Genomic DNA, 17981 nt, shown 5'->3' on the forward strand with positions numbered 1-17981 from the left:
TCTTTTGCCAAAAAAGAGCAAATGTTTATTTGCAGTAAAAATTGTGTGTTGGGGGGGGGGGGGAATTACATTGCATTTTTTGTGTGGAGAATTTCCTGGACATCCTGTAAATTAACTGTTGGGTGACAAAGCATGTGCGTGGTAGAAGGGCACCCCTTAGCAGCCCAAGCCCCAGTTTCCCAGTTCCAGCATTCCTAGCAACTGCAAATGAATTTGGAATTTCCCCCAGCTATGAACGACCCCTCAAACACCTGCAGCTCTCTAAACAACCTGCCACCTCCCCTCGAGCCCCAGTTTAGGGTAGTGCAAAGGAAACTGAACCACAAATAAATCAAGGAATTTACATATTATTTTTCTCCATTATGCTTAAAAAACCCCGGCTTCTGCAAAATCAACTAAGGTATATGTACAATATTCTTGCTGCCATAATAAAAAACCTTCCCTTCTTATTCACAAATATAAATTGCAGCAACGGTTGGGTCAATGAATACAAACAAAGCAGTCCTTTAGGAAAAAAATTCTTACACCAGTAAACAAGAGTCTCTTCATTCTGTCCAGGGCTGACCCTGGAGGTTGGGCAGCCGTTTCTGTTTCAAGGCAGGGACGGCAGCATCAATGAGGTCTGGTGGCTTTCCCACAGGCCAGGAGTGGCTGCCCACTCTGGCAGAAGTGACTGGCATGCCACCTTCTGCAGCCGTGGTCCTGAGCACGTTTGCTTCGGGACAAATCCAGCTGAACTTCTGTGGCCACGACAAGGCTGCTGTGAGATGCTAGGCCCAGCTCTGCACTCCTGAGCAGGTGGAAGGCTGGGGACACTCTACACGCTGCCACTGGAGCCTCTCACCTGCAAGAGGGAGGGAAGCGGGGGGCAGGAGGGAAGGTGCTCGGGACCCTGGGCAGGGGGCCCTCCTCCACAAGTTCCAGCCCCTCAATGCCTCTTCTTGAGATAGGGGCTCTCAAGCCAGGCTTGGCGGGAAGGCTCTGTCCCTTGGCTCTTTCTCTCTGGCTCCAATTGGCTGTTTGCTACCTCAGGAAGCATTTGCACTCCAGAGATGCCTCCTTGCTCTTAGGAGCCTTGCGTGGTTTTAACACACATGGAAAGGTCACGTCAGAACCATCGTATCTGTGCCTGTTCGAGGTCCCAGACAGAACTCTGGGATTTCAGTAGCCAAGAGGGGCAGGACTCTAGAGCGTGTACATACATGGGCTCATCAGGCATTTCTTCTTCTTGGGGAACCAAAGGTTTTCTGTAGGCACTGGGGAGGGGGCAACCAACTGAAAACATCAAGCCCTTCCACACTAGAGTTCCCAGGGAAGCCTTGGCAGTTAAGACGGTGCGAGCCTAACAGAAGAGGGTTGAGGCCCTCTGCCTTTTCCTTACTGCAGTCCCAGTCCAGCCTTTGGCCATGGCTCATCAGCAATGTGAGAAAAGGCCTGAGCACAAGAGCAGCTGGGTTGCAAAATCCAGTTTTCCCACAAGAGACATTTGGCCTCTGCTGTTCTATTCTCCAGTTCCACAAGCCCCTTTGCCAGTCTCTCTATGCCTGTATAAGCTGAGGTCAGGATCTGGGGAATAATGGAGGGTGGCTCTGGTGTGTGGAATGAGGCAGCCACACATGGATGGTGGCAACTGAAGTGGGGAACTTGACGGCTGTGCTTCCCTCCAGCCCTCTTCCCCAAGCGCATGCATGGCACACAGTCCTCAGCCCCGAGAAAGGAGGCTTCCAGGAGGCCGCAAGACGGCAAGGCCTGCAGAAGGACCTGGAGCTTAGTGGGATGCCTCTGAAAGACCGCTTCTTTGAAGCTGCCAAAACATGACACTTCCCATGCACAGCGCTGAAAGGAAGTGGAGGATGCGCGTGTGTGTGTGTGAGAGAGAGAGCATGCAGAACAGGCACACGCACATGGGAAGGAATTAGATACTGCAGATGGCCCATGCATCTTAAGTTGCCTCTGAGATTCAAAGCAAATTTTGGGATTCCTTGTTCCTCACAACACCTGAGTGTTTCTGAATGAAGCCAAAAGAACTTCAATGAATTGTGGTGGGATGGGGGACTGCAGGGCTGATTGGCCCATAAATATACTGGGAAAAGTCCCAATGGGCCACTCTTCTGGAGGGCCACAGTCAACCAGGAGCAAGCCACACAGTGCCACCTGGCCAGTGGGTGCCACGGGGGCTTCTGGCTTGCCTGCTACCACCTCCCACACCACAGGCAGGCGGGGAGGCTATGCCTGTGGTCCCCACTAGCCAGGGGCCACTCAGCTCAGGGACCATTTTGTTCTGTTCTGACAGAACTGCCATCCTTTGCCAAGCTCTGCCCACTGCATGAACAGATGGATGAGAATCATTTCTCCAAAGGGACATGTCTTAAACAAAGAAACATGAGACAGGCAGAATTCCAGGTAAACTGTGGAAGACAAACCATCCAAAATGAGGCCACCTCCACAATTGGTCAGCAGAGAAGATCTGCTAAGTACCCGCCCCTGTAGTCTACAGTCATGGAATGTTGTGGAAGTTACCAGGAATGTTGTGGAAGAAATTCCTTCCCAAGCCATCCCATAACATGCACAGAAGGAGGGGAGTTTGAAGGGCCAATGTTGTGGCTTCTCTTTATTTGCTGATGGGGAGGGTGGGCGCTTGAGCGAGAAGAAGCTACATAACTGGCCCTGCCTTGGATCTTGAACTGCAGAGGTTCACTTGGACAGGCACCATGGCTTGGGGCTGAGGGAGAGGGTCCTTCAGTGGCTGGCCTTCCTGCCTCTGGAAAACTGAGCCAATTGTTCAAAAGTGGCCCAGATGTGCCCCCCCATCAAGGCTGGTGTTTGCCAGACAGTGTAGCAGGCGAGACTTCTGCTGAGTGCCACAGTGCTGTTACTGCAATGCAAAAGTCCCTCTGCTCCGGGCAGCAGTAAAAATTGGAATGTCTTCCCCTCTAAATCACACCCCTCCCCTTCCCCAGGACTGAGAAATGCCACCGTCGATCACGCCGTCCTGGACTTCCACAGGAGCCCTGCAGAGCCACCAAGCCCAACGGGCCAGCCGAGATGATGTGGAAAATTTTATGTACAGTTGTAGCTGCCAATCAGAAGCTGCCAAACTTTTCCCAACCCCTTTCCCACTTTCAGCACTCTCTCTCTCTCTCTCTCTCTCTCACACCACACTTTCACGAAAGAGCGACTGAGAAGGGGCCCCAAGGGCCTTGCATCTCTGCTCTCAAGGCTGAGCATGCAGCCGGCACCGAACCGATCTGTGCAGCTGGCAGAGTCTCTTCCTGGGCTGACGGTGTCCAGAGGTCCAGCTGTCATTGTCACTGTATGCCCTCCTCCTCCACGTAGGTTGAAGGAAACCAGCCAATCTGCAGTGAGAACAGAGAGGGAATGAAGGCCGGCCAAAGGGTCATCCCTTCAGAGGCCCATGTTTGAGCAGAAGGGGCAGGCTGCCATAACATCGGATCTGGCTGAAGCTACTATGAGGTCATAAGAACATAAGAGAAGCCATGTTGGATCAGGCCAACGGCCCATCCAGTCCAACACTCTGTGTCACACAGTGGCCAAAAAAACCAAGCACCATCAAAGGGTCCACCAGTGGGTTCAGGACACTAGAAGCCCTCCCACTGTGCCCCCCACAAGCACCAAGAATACAGAGCATCCCTGCCCCAGACATAAGAGAAGCCATGTTGGATCAGGCCAATGGCCAATCCAGTCCAACACTCTGTGTCACACAGAGGCCAAAAAAACCAAGCACCATCAAGAGGTCCACCAGTTGGGCTAGAGGCCTTCCACTGTGCCCCCGACCCCCAAGCACAAGGCCACCGCAGCCTCGAGGCAGGATAACAGCTGGGCTGAAGGAGCCGATTGGCAATCCCAAAGCAAGGGCGGGGGGAAGCGAGGAAGTGCAGGGGAACAGCCTTGAGACTTCCCTCAAGGAGCTCTGAGTGGAGCTACGTCATGGGAAAGGGATCGTTTCACTCCGACAGGTAGGAGCAACTTCCTAGAAGAGCCTGTAGTTCCTCCTGCTGCTCTAGGAAGCGTGCATCGTTACCCCTATCCTCTTTGGGGACCCTATTTGGGTGGAAAGATGGCAGAGGTATTTTAAACAAACCAATAAACAACTACATACTCCACATCTTATATGACTCTCTGGGGCCTAATGTGCAATGTGGATATTTTTGACTGGTGTGGTGAGGGGGTGTCATCTCACATTCGGGGGGGGGGGGGTAGGGAATGCAGCTAGTAGAACTAGACCCACGGGGGCTTCTGGCTTGCCTGCTACCACCTCCAACCCACAAGCTCCTCCCCACCCTGGAAATGGCCAAGTGGGAGGGAGGCCCCTGCGGCTTCAGCACAAAGTGGACGGCCAGGCAAGGCTCACCCTTCCGTTGGTCTCTCCCTTCCACCAGCCCTGGTCCCCTCCAATCCGGCTGTAGATCTTCACAACGTCCCCTTCTCGCAACGAGAGCTCCCGCATGTCCCGGGCAGCAAAGTTGTACCTCGCGACGGCTGTCCCTATGGCTCGCGGTGTGAACACTGCCGGGGAACAAAGAGCCAAGGGTCAGGAAGCCCCATGGAAGCCTCTGGAGCACAGCAGCGCCCGGCATGGGGCCTGGCCAAGTTCAACCTGGGCTCTCCCTGCCTTTGGGCTTCTGCCACTGGGATCCGGGGGGGAGCCAGGGCAGGTGTTTTCGGATGCAGGGAAGGGATTCTTTCTGGGGCCACAGACACAGCTCAGGCGGGACTCTGTCTTCTGTGAAGGGCGGAAGTTGCATTGCCAAGTTCTTTGACTGGATTTTCTGGAGATTTTTCTCTTCTGACTGAATTTACTTTTGATCAAATAATTTAATCCTCAAACAAGGCCACAGTTGCAGCAGTGGAAAGAATAATTCTACAGGGCAAAAATTTAAAAGCATTTTGTAGAAGATGGCTTCTTCACATGGCTTTTGGCGGCCTTGTCCATTTGCACTCTACCACATTTCCACCCTACCCTTTCTCCAAGGAGGATGGAGGGGAGTCTTCCTCCATTTTATCCCCACAACCGTCTTAGGAGGCAGAACAGGCTGAGGAAAAGTGATTGGTACATCCCCACCCCATGAATGTCTGTGGCTGAGTGGGCATTAGAGTCTGACACCCTCCTCACCAGACCCTGCTGGCTAATAAAGGTATCAGCTTTCAATATTTTGGGAACCAAGGTTGAACTGGGTCAGGACACAGGAAAAGGAGGGGCTCTATGCTAGGCTTCTGGAAGTCTAGATGAAAAGGAGGTGATCAAGATGGCTTTGGAGAAAAACAATTAATGTTAAATGGGAACTGCACAGAGAAAGGTGACTGCATGCCCCTGGAAAGAGAGGGAGTGCAGTCCTCAGAGGTCTCGAAACAAATGGGAGCTGCACAAGAGCCCAGTAAAGGAATGAAATGGTGAAGTGAGGGGGAAACATCCACAAAGAAGTCCTGGATTGCCCGCAAGGGATGTGCACTGCGGTATTTCTCAGGTTCAGCTTGCTTGGTTCAAAATGTTGTCCAGATTCTCCAGCATCCTTAAAGGAAGTGTTCTGACTGAGTCAGGGTTACATTCTGGTGACCATGGGAGACACGTTCTTACACTTGTAACATTTTGTTTCCTGCTCAACTGACAAAATCCTTAAGGACTGCAATCCTCATCCCCAGGGAGTCCTTCCCAGCTCTCAAGCGGGTATGAGAAAGCCTTCCACTTTGAGGGGCAACTAAAATTCTCACTCACAGGCCAGACTGCAAGAAATAAGAGACTTCATACAGCCATGGTCTGGGTACAGTTGTTCCCTTGGCCTCATGGCGACTGTGCTTTTGCATCCCCACCCACCAAGGATGCCCCCTTCCACTTTACTTGTAGGTGAACTTGGGCATAATTGGTTTTCCCCAGGCTTCTTTGAGACAAGGGGAAACAGCCTCTCAGAGACCTGACCTTTCTCTCTTGCTGCCCTTTCAAAGGTTTTATTTTTCTGCTGTTAGAGGGTGGACGCCTCATAACCCTCCCACACAAAGGAGGTGAGATGTCTCTTGTGATGGATCACAAAAGGATGGCTCTCTGGCTTGACACCCCCCCCCCCAGTAGCACAGCAGCCCCCCTCCTCTTACAAAGGATACAGCGGTGCCTTTGCCTTTTTCCTAGGTGTTGGGGGGGGGGGAGACACACTGGACAAGCCAAAACTTCTGCCTTCCGCCCTGCTCTCAAGGAGTGAAGACCAAGCTTTCTGCAGGCGAATGCCCAAGAGCAGAAATGTCTCAGGCAACTGCCACCTCTGCTTCTAAAGCATGCACCTTCCTGTGAGTAGGGGATGCACGCAGGCCAGCTGGGGACCAGGGTCTGTGGTGGGAAGCTGGGCAAGGAGTCCTGGATGGCTGGAGGGCTTGTCAGGTACAGATCTGCTGAGTCACTTTCCTCCCTTGCCACCCTCCCCCCCACCTCCTTATTCGCCATTGCTCTTGAGAAGCAGAAACAGGCAGCAGAGGGCAGTTGCCAAGGCACGGTCAGGACAGCAGTGAGATCTGGCTCATTTGGTCTGAATCCAGAAGCCAGAGAAATTCTCCTTTGGATTAGTTATTGTATTTCACTATGGAAAGGGCACACTCGTTTTTGGACTTTGACAGGTTGCACTCTGCAGGCACATCCCGAGTGGCCTCATCCGCGCCACATCCATTCTATGAAAAAATGAGCTCCATCTGCCGCATTTTGTTCCACCCTGGCCTGAGTTCTCACCAAATTCAGCCTAAAGTAAAGTTTTGCAAAAGCTCTGCTCAGAAAACAAATCCAAAGGAAGTTTGAGAAGATGCAAAAATAAACAAGGTCAGATATGTTTCTTTAAAAAGAGAGAGTAAAGTTTACATTTTGGGCTACATAGGCTAATTCCCCCCCCCCCCCCCCAATTAAGTTCTGCATCAAGGTCACTCAAATTCTTTGACAAGAGAAGGGGAATCTGGAGATTGAAACCAATTGGGGATATTTGACACCCCCTCCCGTGTTCTGGAAGATGTCAGCTGCTTCTACTGGTCACAGACATACAACTGCTAACCCTTTTGTCATTTCTTCAGGCAGCATCTACATACCTTCAAGCAAACTTCTACAACCGCAGGGTTTAGAAACTTGCTTTTTAAAAAGAACCACAAAAAGAGGAGACTCTTAGGAAGCAAGATTATGCAGGAATGCCACACTGAGAAATGAACTTAAAATGAGGTCACGACAATCCTACATTGGGGAAAGAGGCTGTTGCCATGTGTCATGTGCTCTTTTACTTTCAACATGGCGACCACTCAAATAGAGGTACAAGGACAACACTGCTTATTATGGTAAAGGCAGGGGTGGGGCTACAATATCCCAGTTCCAGACCCGGGATGCACTGTGCATGCTCAGGCCTTCCTGCTGTAGCCGCTGACATTTTGGCTGTCCTGATTAACAAAATGCATTTGCTGGTTCAACCGGATAAGCGGCAGCCATGTTTGTTCTGTTCTTTCGCCTGCCAGCAACTGGCTGCCAAGGACATGCAGCTGTTCTTTGCCTGCAGGAAGATGTTGCTTTTCTCTCAGAGAATGGAGGGTGGCTTGGACTCTTTGCTTGTGCATACAGACATTCATATACCTGACCAGAAAGGAGTGGAGGAATTCTGAGAAGTGAAGTTGTGGCCCTGAGGACTGAGAAAAGAAAAATTGTAGGAAGCACAGGCAGCTGCAGAAAGAGACAGAGTGGCAGAAGAAAGGGAAAAAAGGGGGGGGGGAACGCAGAATTAAAAAAGGGGAATTCACCAAGAGGGCGGAATCAGTGCAGCAAAACAAGCACAGAACATGCAGCCTTGAAGAATCTCCATCCAGTCCAGCATTCTGCTTCCAACGTGAAGCGGCAACAAAGTGCCCCTGAGAAGCTCACAAGCTGAGCAGGAAGTTGACTGCCGTCCTTGGAACATGAAAATCTCATTGGTATCTATCATGGCTAATGGTAGTTTTTAAATCTGCCCTCAATGCATGCGCCTAATTCCTTTTAAAACGCCCTCAGTGGCCATCAACCACATTTGGTAGGCCTGAGTTTGCACAAGGAAATTCTACATGTGTGCAGGGAGATATCTGGAGGTGTGGGAATGCCAAGTAAGGTGACCTTGTGCATCTCCTAGTGACCTCATCCCAGATTCACTCTTAAGATGAGCATAACAGGTTGAGGAGGAAAGCCACATGACCCATTTAAACACCCTTTGGTTACCTGGTGATCGAGTTAAAGTTCTAGAGGTGGAGCGTTCCCGAGACTTGTACGGATACTTCAGCGTTGTGTCCAGCTGTTTGAAGCTCTCCTTCAATGAATGGGTTTGATAGTATTCCACGAGTTCCTGCAGGGGAGGGATCAAAACCTGTGAACTTTTCAGAGAGCAGCCATCAAACTCAACTTCAGCTGGCAGAAAGAAGAATCAAGATGGGAGTCGTCCCCCCCCACCTACCAAGAGGCTTTCAAATTTCTTTGCTTCCGTGATGTGGATCCAGTTGTCCTTCTCAACCACTTTAATATGCTTCACTTCATCATTGAACCTGCAGAGGAATGGCAAGTGGGAACTGCAGCAGAGACACAACACCCCCACTCCCCCCACCCCAAGCAAGCACCAGGACGCCACCCTAGGACGGCTGGCAGGCATGTCTGAGCAAATCACAGGGCCAGGTCTGGGGCTGCTTCGAAACCTCTCAGCTTACAAAATGCAAAACGTTATGTGAACACTTGAAATCTCGGCCATCAAATATTGGTATTAGTTTGCTTTTAACTACCCCCCCCACCCCCACACTCCATGAGGGAGCCAGCCAGCCAGCGATTCGCCACAGTGGCCATCAGCCCTGACTCTGGTTTTGCATGTGGAAAATGCCCCCCCTTCCCTCAAGGAGCAGCTCCTTCCCTCCGCAGGCAGGAATTTGGCTCTAGATCTGCTCACCACCAGCAGCTGCGAGCACTTCCTTCGTTGTGAAGGCCCCTTTGCTAGTAGGGAGCCTCTGCCCCTTGGACGGAACTGTGCAAGTAAAGTGCAGCCTCAGCCTGCTCTGAGCAGGCTGAAAACAGCCCCGAACCTGGACAGTGCCGGCTAGCCCAGTCTCGTCAAATCTCAGAAGCTAAGCAGGGTCGGTTCCGCTCACTCCTTGGACAGGAGACCACCAAGGAGGCCCAGGTTGCTGCGCAGAGGCCAGCTGTGGCGAGCCCCTTCTGAGTGTCTCTTGCCTTGAAAACCCCCCAGAATGGCACTTTTCACCATCGCCTCCACGTCAACAGCAGGAGGATCTGAACGGGATCCCCCCCCCCCGCCAAAGGACCGCGGGAGGGGCAGCGCCAGGCCACAAGCAGCCACTTACTTAATGCTGATGGCAAAGCGCTCCGCCTCTGCTGGCCTCTCCCGAATCAGGTACGTCCCACTGACGTGAAGCTTCAGTAGGTTGTCTGTCTGCTGCCTCTCCATGTTGCCTGCAAACCTAAGGCAAAGAGATCATTGGCTCGTCCATTCCCAGGCTCAGAGGCAGAGTAGGTAGCCCTCGCTAAAGGCACGGAAAGGCCAAAGCCAGCCCCAGCAGAGCCCGGCATCACCAAGGAAAGCAAAGCTGGAAGCCCAGGACAGAGGGCAGCTGCCAGTCAGAGCAGGCAATGCCACCCTTGGCAGATCTGTTAGAGCCACTAGTCCACTAGACAGACCAGGAGTCCAGACTCAGTTGGTGGGCAGCCTTGTAGGCTTGTATCTCTTGCTTCCTCCGCCTGAAGTTACTCAGGAACAAACAACAGCACGGGGGGGGGGGGGGATTAGAATCTCCTTGTCCCCCCTCCCGCTGCAATCCGCAGGCGAATCAGGCTGCCCCCCCCCCCCCGGAGTTTAAAGCTGAACTCTAAGATTCACCCCTTGTAGTTTTGCCCAGAGAGATGTAACATCAAAGTGTGCATTGTCTGGTTTTTTAAAAAGAGAAACCTGTTGTATGTAACGACTCTACTCTAAAAGATGGCCTTAAGGCCTGGATTTGACCCTCAAGAGGTCACCCTGGTCAAATGCTGCCTGGATAGCCTTGTTACCTGTGGAGGCCCTGACCACCGGCCTCCTTCCCCCTGCCTCAGGGCACCCCCTCTGGGATGGTGAAGAATTTCACAGGTGGGAGGGGCAGAAACTTGAAACCCCCAAGCCACTAGCAGCTTCCTGCACCTGTTTAGATTCATTGCCAATCAAGGCCCCTCCCTTCCTTTCCCAAACTGACTGAGAAGGGCAAGGAGGGGTCTCAGGGCCAGGAGAAACCCCCCAATGACCCCTGCAAAGGCTGAGGAGGAGCTTGACAACTCTCTGCTTTCCCTCCTCCATCCCTCTGAATGAGGGAGAGGGCGGGGGGGGGGTGATGACGGTGAAGCTCCCCGAGGTGGGCGAGAAGAGGAGGGATCTCTCCTCTGCTCCACAAAGGCAGGTTTCCTCCCTCACTGATCCAGCCTGGGATGGTTCTTCCTTCCTTGCTCCAGCACTCTTTTGCCAGGATGTGAGGCCCTGGAGCTCCAGGCACTGCTGGCCTCTCCTGATGCTTCAGAGTCTGCAGCAAGCGGGTAGAGTCAGGCTCTGCATCTCCATATCCAGGTGGGAAGGGGAGGAGGGCGAGGCTGAGGCTGTGTCAGTGCAGCAGATGCCGTCCTTCTTCCTGCCCCTCGGCCAGAAAAGAGCATCTGATTTCAGTGGCAGAACTCACCATGGGTATGCCGAGTAGTCCATCTCTCGCGACAGAGGCCGGCTATTGGGCGGCTGCATGGGCAGAATGGAGACAGTGTCACTGTGGCCCTGGTTTGGCAACAGAGCCTTCCCTGAAGGCCTTCCCTCACACACAGGTCTGCAGAACAAAGCTGGAAACCAGTCGGCCCTTTAAGACCAACAACATTTTATTCAAGGTACCAGCTTTCATGTCTTGAGAAGTGGGCCTGCACACGAAAGCTGAAACCCAGAATAAAACGTTGCTTGTCTTAAAGGTGGCTCTGAGCTCAGACTCTGTTCTGCTGTTTCAGACAAACACGGCTGCCCACCTGGATCTAAAGGTCTGCAGGCTCTGGGAGGCCTCTGACAGATCGGCCACAAAGGGTGTGGGGAGAGGGTGTCACAGCCGGTCTGGGGCACTCCAGTGAGAGAAGAGGGCTGGGTCTTAGGGGGTCTACTTACCCTCGCATCCACTGGGCAGGGTTTCACTGATGTGCTGGGAAAATAGCCAGACTTCTTTGACAGGATTAGTCTCCCCTGGGTAGAAAGACAAGAAAAGTGCCAGTGGCAGGGAGTCTCACAGAAGTGGCATGTTGCAGAGCCCTGCCTCAGCTGAACTAGAGAGGTTTTGGGGGGAGGAGAGGTGTTCCATCACCTCCCTAGTCACTGCCTGCCATGCAAATGGCCTCATGCTAGCAATGCCACTCCAAGAAGATGGCGCCATCTTGGAAGTCCCCCCCCCCCCAGTGGCTGCAGCCCAGCAAGAGGCAGCTTTCGTTTACTCCTTCAAAAGGTCGATGAGATGCCCTTCTGCCTCGCAGCACTCAAGGCAGCTCTCAGCAGGACGAAAACAACCGTTCTAAACACATAAAAGGTGACAGTTTAAAACCTCAGCTAGATCTGCCAATCAATTAAATCAGTCAAAATGCAGTCCTAGATGAAACTGTTTTCTGCTACCTCCAGAAGGCATTTGACTAATTCATGGGGTTGCCACCAGAAAGGCCTCTCTTGTGTCCACCAGAAGAGCTTCTTTGACTGAAGGGACAGGCAGGAGGCCCTTTGCCTGTGCTCTGAATTACCCGGCAGGAACGCCTGGGAGAAGATGGACCTTCAGACACCCTGGTCCCAAACCCTGTTTGCAGGCAGGGCCTTTCTCCTGAGACTCACCTGTCCTCTCCACACCAGCCATGCAACCAGGAGAGCCACTCCTTGTGACAAGTTGCCATGTGCATGGGGTGCATGGGGGGGGGGGGGTGTCCCAGATGGGCATGCCTGGACCATTCCAGGGCAGCATGTAGGGTGGAGTCTGCCACCCTGAACGAGAGCCGCTGTCATGCTCAGGCCTTTTCTTTTTCTGCCACAGTCAAGATTCAGAATCTATGACCTCCACACTGCTGCTCTGGGGAGTCCACGCTGCTTTAGTCATGGACCTCGTGAGCTATTCCGGCCATTTGCTCCTCCACTGCACATGAATGCACAACTCACCTCCCACCACTGGGACTCCGGGTCCCCCCTGAGCAGCTCTATTACTTCTCCAGTTTGAAATGTTAACACTGGTTTCCCTGGCGGAGCTGGGTTGCCGTGGTAATTCTGAACTGCCACCATTTTGGGACCTACATCAAAAGGGGAAATTAACACCTTTAGAGACAAGGAAGAGGTTGTTTGAATTCTGATGCAAGTTGGCCCACAATATATTATCTATGCAAGGACCCTGCCCCCCCCCCCATGCCTGTCATGTTAGCCCTCCCACAGTGGGTATTTCTTTGGGGAGCCCTTAACAGCAACATTAAGTCAAGCAAGGCTCCCATCTGCTGGCAGTTAAAAGAAATAAGGCTCAGTGCATTTCCTTATGGAGTTCAATTAGCTCTAACATTTTGTAGCGTGCAGGGGCATCTGGAACCCTAAGCGCCCCCTGTGGGCAAAGCCGGGCAAGGCAAAGCAGAGAGGCTGCATGTCGGCCACTTGCAGCTGCTCCACCTTTGGGAAGCGGAGCGATGGAAGCCAGACAGCCTCTCTGTGCCACTGTGTGTGCCCTCCCCGCCCTCCGGCTTTGTCCATGGAGACAGCAGAAGGGGGCAGGGCTGTGGAGGACTCTCCTGCTGGGTGATCTCAGTTGCCCAGGAGGTGGGGGGGGAGGGGGAGGCCCCAACCCGGCACCCCCTCCCACCTGGCAGCATGAAGCTGTGAAGGCTGCTGGGGGAGGAGCTGCTGAGTGTTCAGGGTCTGTCAGGGGCCTGGGAAGATGCAGTGCAGTTGACAAAACAAATGTGTTGTTCTTTCTGCATGCCTCTGGCAGTCCAGGTGGAGACAACAGACTAGGGAAGAGGCAAGGCATGTCCTCCAACACACAAGAGAAAAGATCCTTGGGCCATGACTGCCTCTCGCCTGGGAACAGATCCTTCCCCCTCATGTGCTTGACATTCAAATGCGGTGTACATTCGGAGGCACATCCTCTGAATCCCAGAGCCAGGAGGCAGCATGAGGGGAAGGCTTCTATGGTCTGGTTGGCCTCCAGGTGAGACAGGATGCTGGACTAGATGGACCCTCACTGTTCTGACCCAGCAGGGCTCTTCATACATCCCACCTGCACAGGAACACACAGGGCAGCTCTTGGGGGTCGTTTCACGTTTTCCCCACATGATTTTTTCCATGTGAAACTCCAAAAGGAGAGACAATTGCAAGCAAACTGATGCTCAATTTGAAGCAGAGACAATTCTGTGTTAGCCGCTGTTGCTCCTGTGAATTAAGAGACCTCCACAGCCACGGAGCAGTTCCCCCCCCCTCCCCCGCCACACTTCCTTGCTTCCACGGCCACCATTAATCCTCCCCACCCCCACTGAGTTTTTGAATAAAATCAGTAACTGGAAGACCATTTTAATGTTACAACAATCAGCAATGGATTACTACAATCCAGATTTCATTTCAAACAAAAGCAACCATTTTTGTGCTGCCAAGAGGCGAAATGTGTGCAGCCTGCACCTCTCTCCCATGACAACTATATGATGCCACAGCTCCCCCTCCCCTCCCCCGTCAGTCACCTCTTTTTTTTAAAAAGCCCTCTGGTGTGGTGGGGAATGGTGGCCAGCAATGCCACCAAGGGTCTGCAAAAATGCGTAACTTCCCATCTATGTGGCATCCTAAGGCGCAACTTGACTGTGATCTTTTCCAAAAGGTTGCACCAAATGATGTGTGGGCAAGGCTGAAGCAAAGTGGGTGGAAACCACAAGACAGCAGCGCCCTTAGGAAGCCCATGAGCAGCCATGTGCTCCTGTGGAAACTGCCAAAGCCCCGTACCTCCCCTCTGCCCAATCTCCTCCCAAGAACTGTGGACACTCATCTCTTTGCGGGGCAGAAATCAAACTGGTTTTGTTGTTCAGAAAATCACATAAGGCAACGATCCCACCCTTGTCCAGGAGCCAGAACTGGCTGCTACTCCTTGTCAAAGGTGTGCTCAGCCCCCAGCCCCCCCCCCGCCTCCCCCCAGTAGTGATGGAGCACAGTGGGCAACCAAAACTGTTAACCAGCATATTGTGTCCAAGCAAACGTGCCCTCCATACGCTGGGAAGGACAGTAATACAAGTCTCCCAGAGGGTATCCTGAAACACATCATGAAGAAGGCTGAAGCAAACTCACCCACATTCACGGACTCCTGCAGAGAGAGAGAGAACATGGATTTTAATTCTGGTTCACAAAACATGAGAGCAGCAACTCAGACGCTACCCTTGCCTGCCTCTGAGCAAAAGGACCGCAGAATCATTCTTCCAGGTGTCAGTGGTGTGAGAAGAAGCCCACAGTCCACACTCACATGACAGGCAGGCCCGGCCTTCGACTGTCTGGCACCCTCGGCAAGGCTCTTTTGGCAACCCCTCCCCCTGCACTGGTAACATCACCAAGTCACATGGGGGGCGCTCAATCTGGCACCCCGAGGCCAGCGCCCTAGGCAATTGCCTAATTCAGCTGGTGGCAGAGTCGGCCCTGATGATAGGAAAGAAACCCTGAACTAAAGTCCAGGACTCTGCAGGCCGTGATTGGAGAGAGCACTCCAAGCAGTCGGAACATTTGCTAAGCCTTTTGCTGGATCCCAGCAGAACAGTTCCCCTTCCAAGGGGAGATGCTTTCCGAGGTGCAAGGACCCTCCCCTCCCCCCCCCACCGCCACACTTGCCCTTCCTTACCTGGTCTGCAGGAGAACCTGGAAATCAAGCAGAAAATCAAGCAGTGAATCAATGTGTGACACCTGAGCAGGAAACAAGAGACCCTTCTCCTGAGCTGCAGTCACCCTGAGGAGCTGAACTCCTCCTTCACACCACATCTGCTGCTCATCCCCTCTCTGCTGGGCATCCGGGAATCTTCCTCCTTGCCCCACCCCCTTCTTCCGCAGTCGTCTCCACTGTTGTGAAGTAAGACTGTAAGCTCTTTGGGGGCAGGGGCCTGCCTCTGAAGGTCTGTTCTCTAGCAGTCTCAGGCCATAACTGTGAAGGGCTGCCACCTGCCTTCCAGCCAATAAGCCCCAAAGCTGTTTGACACAGGCAATAAAACCAGACTCCTTCTTGAACACAGCCTTGGGATTTCCAACCTGGTATGTTTCTAGAGGGGCCTTGGGAAGCGCCTCCCCTCCCACCCCCCGGAGCAGAGCAGAGTGGAGAGAGAGGCCAAGGGATGCTGCAGGCCCACACAGATCACCCTGCACAGCTGGGGGGGAACCCCAGGAGGAAGCCCTGCCTTGGGAGCCTCTGGCTGCACCTGGGGGGTGGAGGTGGGAGGGCTAGGCCTGCGAGGAGGGCCAGTGGGGGGCAGTGGCTAAAGGGGAAGGAGGCAAGTTGTTCTGGGTTCCTCCCCACCTGGGGAGAAAGGTGCAATATGAATAAAACCAACCCATCAGTCCTGCAGATGCGAAGGTGGCTGCCACTCCTTCTGGTGAGGAATACCTCCAGGTGTCTCCTGCCTGCCTCCTCGCCCTCCAATCCACCCGCCCTCCTCAGCGACTGACACTTGAGACTGGCTCTCCAATTGGGGGAGGGGCTGTATCCCCCTCTCTGCTGGCGCTTTGCTTCTGCGCCAGGCAAGGGCGGCCCCGTCTGCCCCTCTGGCAACGGGGAGGTGCAGCATCTGGTGATGGAACTTCTGAGTGAAGGAGCATCACCACGTGGTCTAACGCTCTAGCACAGACGGCCTGCAGGCTGGAACTGGCCCACCTAGGTCTTTCAGCGTTCCCCTCGTTAACGATTTACTGCCAATTAAATCCTGCTGCCTGTAGGGGTCAGCAGTGCAATTTGCAGCTCCACCTGACTGCCCTTTCCCCTGTGGCTGCCATAAGCTGCATCCTCTCCCCTCCATCCCTCCTGGGCCCTGACTCAGGGGGGCTCCAGGCGACCACCTGTACTTGTTTACAAAGGACCCAAGAGCAGCTCCCCGGGGCCCTGCCTGATAGCTCCACTCAGCTTCCGAGCTCTCCTTTGTGACTGGAAGGCACTGCCTGGGCTTTGCTTACAAGAGCTGGAAGAGGCACCATTGTCTGCTGCTGCTCCTGCAGCATCACAGGTCTGGCAAGAAGAACCACCCCCAAACCCCTGGAAGGGTGAGATTTTTCAAGTGGGCCAGTGAATATTTCCAGATTCGTCTCCCCCTCCCCAGTTCTTTATGACTCTTGGTGAACTTCCAAGAAGCAGCTTCTGCCACTGGATAACTTACTGATTTTGCAAGGTGGGATCACCTCCAAGCATTCTTTGTGAGCGCCAGCTTTGCACTTCACACACTGGTACCCCTGGTAGAAGGTCCCTCTGGGGAGAGAGAAGAAGGGAGGGGTTAAAAGCAAACGAGGACCTCCCCCCATCACTAGCTCTAACCTTCCTACAGTTCCTTTATTGCATGAGCAAAACCAAGACAGACCCCAATCCCAACGGAATCCAAATTAACTTGTCTCAGACTCTATCTGAGGAAGATGCCGAGTTCTAATGAAGACTGCTAGCAGAGGGCTGGCGGTGTTCACAGCTTCACTGGGGGCCACTGGAGAAGGTCCGGTTGTTCTCTGAGCCTCCCTCCTCTCACAGCTCACGGCTGGGGAAGTGCTGCCTGAATTCCCTACAGCAAAATTACTATTGCAAACTCACATTTCTCTGGAATGCAAATGTGGTTGTGCCGCTTTGCACATTAAAAGGTCAGAACTTGAACTGCTTTTCCATTCCATCGTGACTGTGCCTGCCACTCAGTTCAGGCCACCCTCCCCCCCGGGGCACGCTTTCACATGTGGCAAAAATCGCCCACTCCACATGTCCAGAGCTTGGCTCCACGCGACACGTGCCAGTCTAACGGTAATTGTACTTGCTGTTGAGCTAAATGCCTGGCACGCCTCCTGCCAGTCCTCGCCCCTCCCTAGCCCCAAGCGGATTACAGCATCAGCACACAATCCTCTGGGAATCTGTCCAAAATAAGCTCATTTGAAATCAGAAGAAGATTTGCAGGAGCCTGGCACAGATCAGGCGACCCGGAGATGACAGAATTCTTAGGAAATTAAGCATGAGAATAGATCAGCCTGGCTGCTGGATTAAGGTTTTGCTTCTTGCATTTTTTAATGGCCATGAGACCTTGGAGATGTAAATTCTTTCGTCAACTATCTCAAATGTGTTTCAAGAGCGAATGTGATTGGAAAGACTAAAGAGAGAGGCAGAGCTCTGTGGAGCCGGGCAGCTCTGGGACCCCACAGGCCACACAGCCTTCACGTACACGGAACTGTTTTTCCTCAAGTCAAAGTCACAGACTGATATTTTCCCAGTAAAATTGTACACCTATTTATATCCTTATTTATGGATGTCTTTATAGATCTGCTTTCCCCCCAAAACTGGTTCAAGGTGGTGTACACAAAATCTCTCAACAATAATATTAATTTTAAAACAATGAAATCAAAACCTTTCAGCCAAACTCGCAAACCAAACAATCTCCTTGAAGCAAACCTGTTTCATCCCCCTTCCTAATAATAGTCTGGAGGGTGGGGGTCCGTGCAGCTCTAGTGGCAGCTCCTTCTGCAACAGGCAGCGGCCTGACCTCAACTCCACAGCAAGCTGTAACTGGTCAGTGGACATGTCTGGAAGGGGACTTTCAGATACACGCAAAACTTGTTCAACAAATGTCTATGTGGAGAATCTGCCTTCCATCCTGGAACTTACCCCAGTATTTCAGTTACTGTGACTTCACTCTGTCCATGTGCAGGAACTTGTACTTGGTAGAAAGAAAGGGGCTGGGGAAAGGAGCTCTCAAGCTGCAAGCACCAAGCAGGCAGGCTCTTGGC

General features: G+C 52.8%; 1 protein-coding gene across 1 annotated transcript in view; it reads right to left on the minus strand.

Annotated features, from left to right (window-relative positions):
• The window catches only part of VAV2 (vav guanine nucleotide exchange factor 2), a 282288-nt gene continuing 264307 nt past the window's right edge, over positions 1-17981 (minus strand). The window contains exons 17-26 of the mRNA XM_060250995.1: positions 16388-16476; positions 14872-14888; positions 12183-12335; positions 11160-11234; positions 10699-10751; positions 9343-9459; positions 8451-8538; positions 8219-8342; positions 4373-4527; positions 1-3356 (exon numbers count right to left, since the gene is read on the minus strand). Coding sequence (XP_060106978.1) covers positions 3309-3356; positions 4373-4527; positions 8219-8342; positions 8451-8538; positions 9343-9459; positions 10699-10751; positions 11160-11234; positions 12183-12335; positions 14872-14888; positions 16388-16476 — 919 coding nt within the window. The 3' untranslated portion in view covers positions 1-3308. The remainder of the gene's footprint in view (positions 3357-4372; positions 4528-8218; positions 8343-8450; positions 8539-9342; positions 9460-10698; positions 10752-11159; positions 11235-12182; positions 12336-14871; positions 14889-16387; positions 16477-17981) is intronic.

This window comes from Heteronotia binoei, chromosome 12, assembly GCF_032191835.1.
Source record: "Heteronotia binoei isolate CCM8104 ecotype False Entrance Well chromosome 12, APGP_CSIRO_Hbin_v1, whole genome shotgun sequence".
Lineage (NCBI taxonomy): Eukaryota > Metazoa > Chordata > Lepidosauria > Squamata > Gekkonidae > Heteronotia > Heteronotia binoei.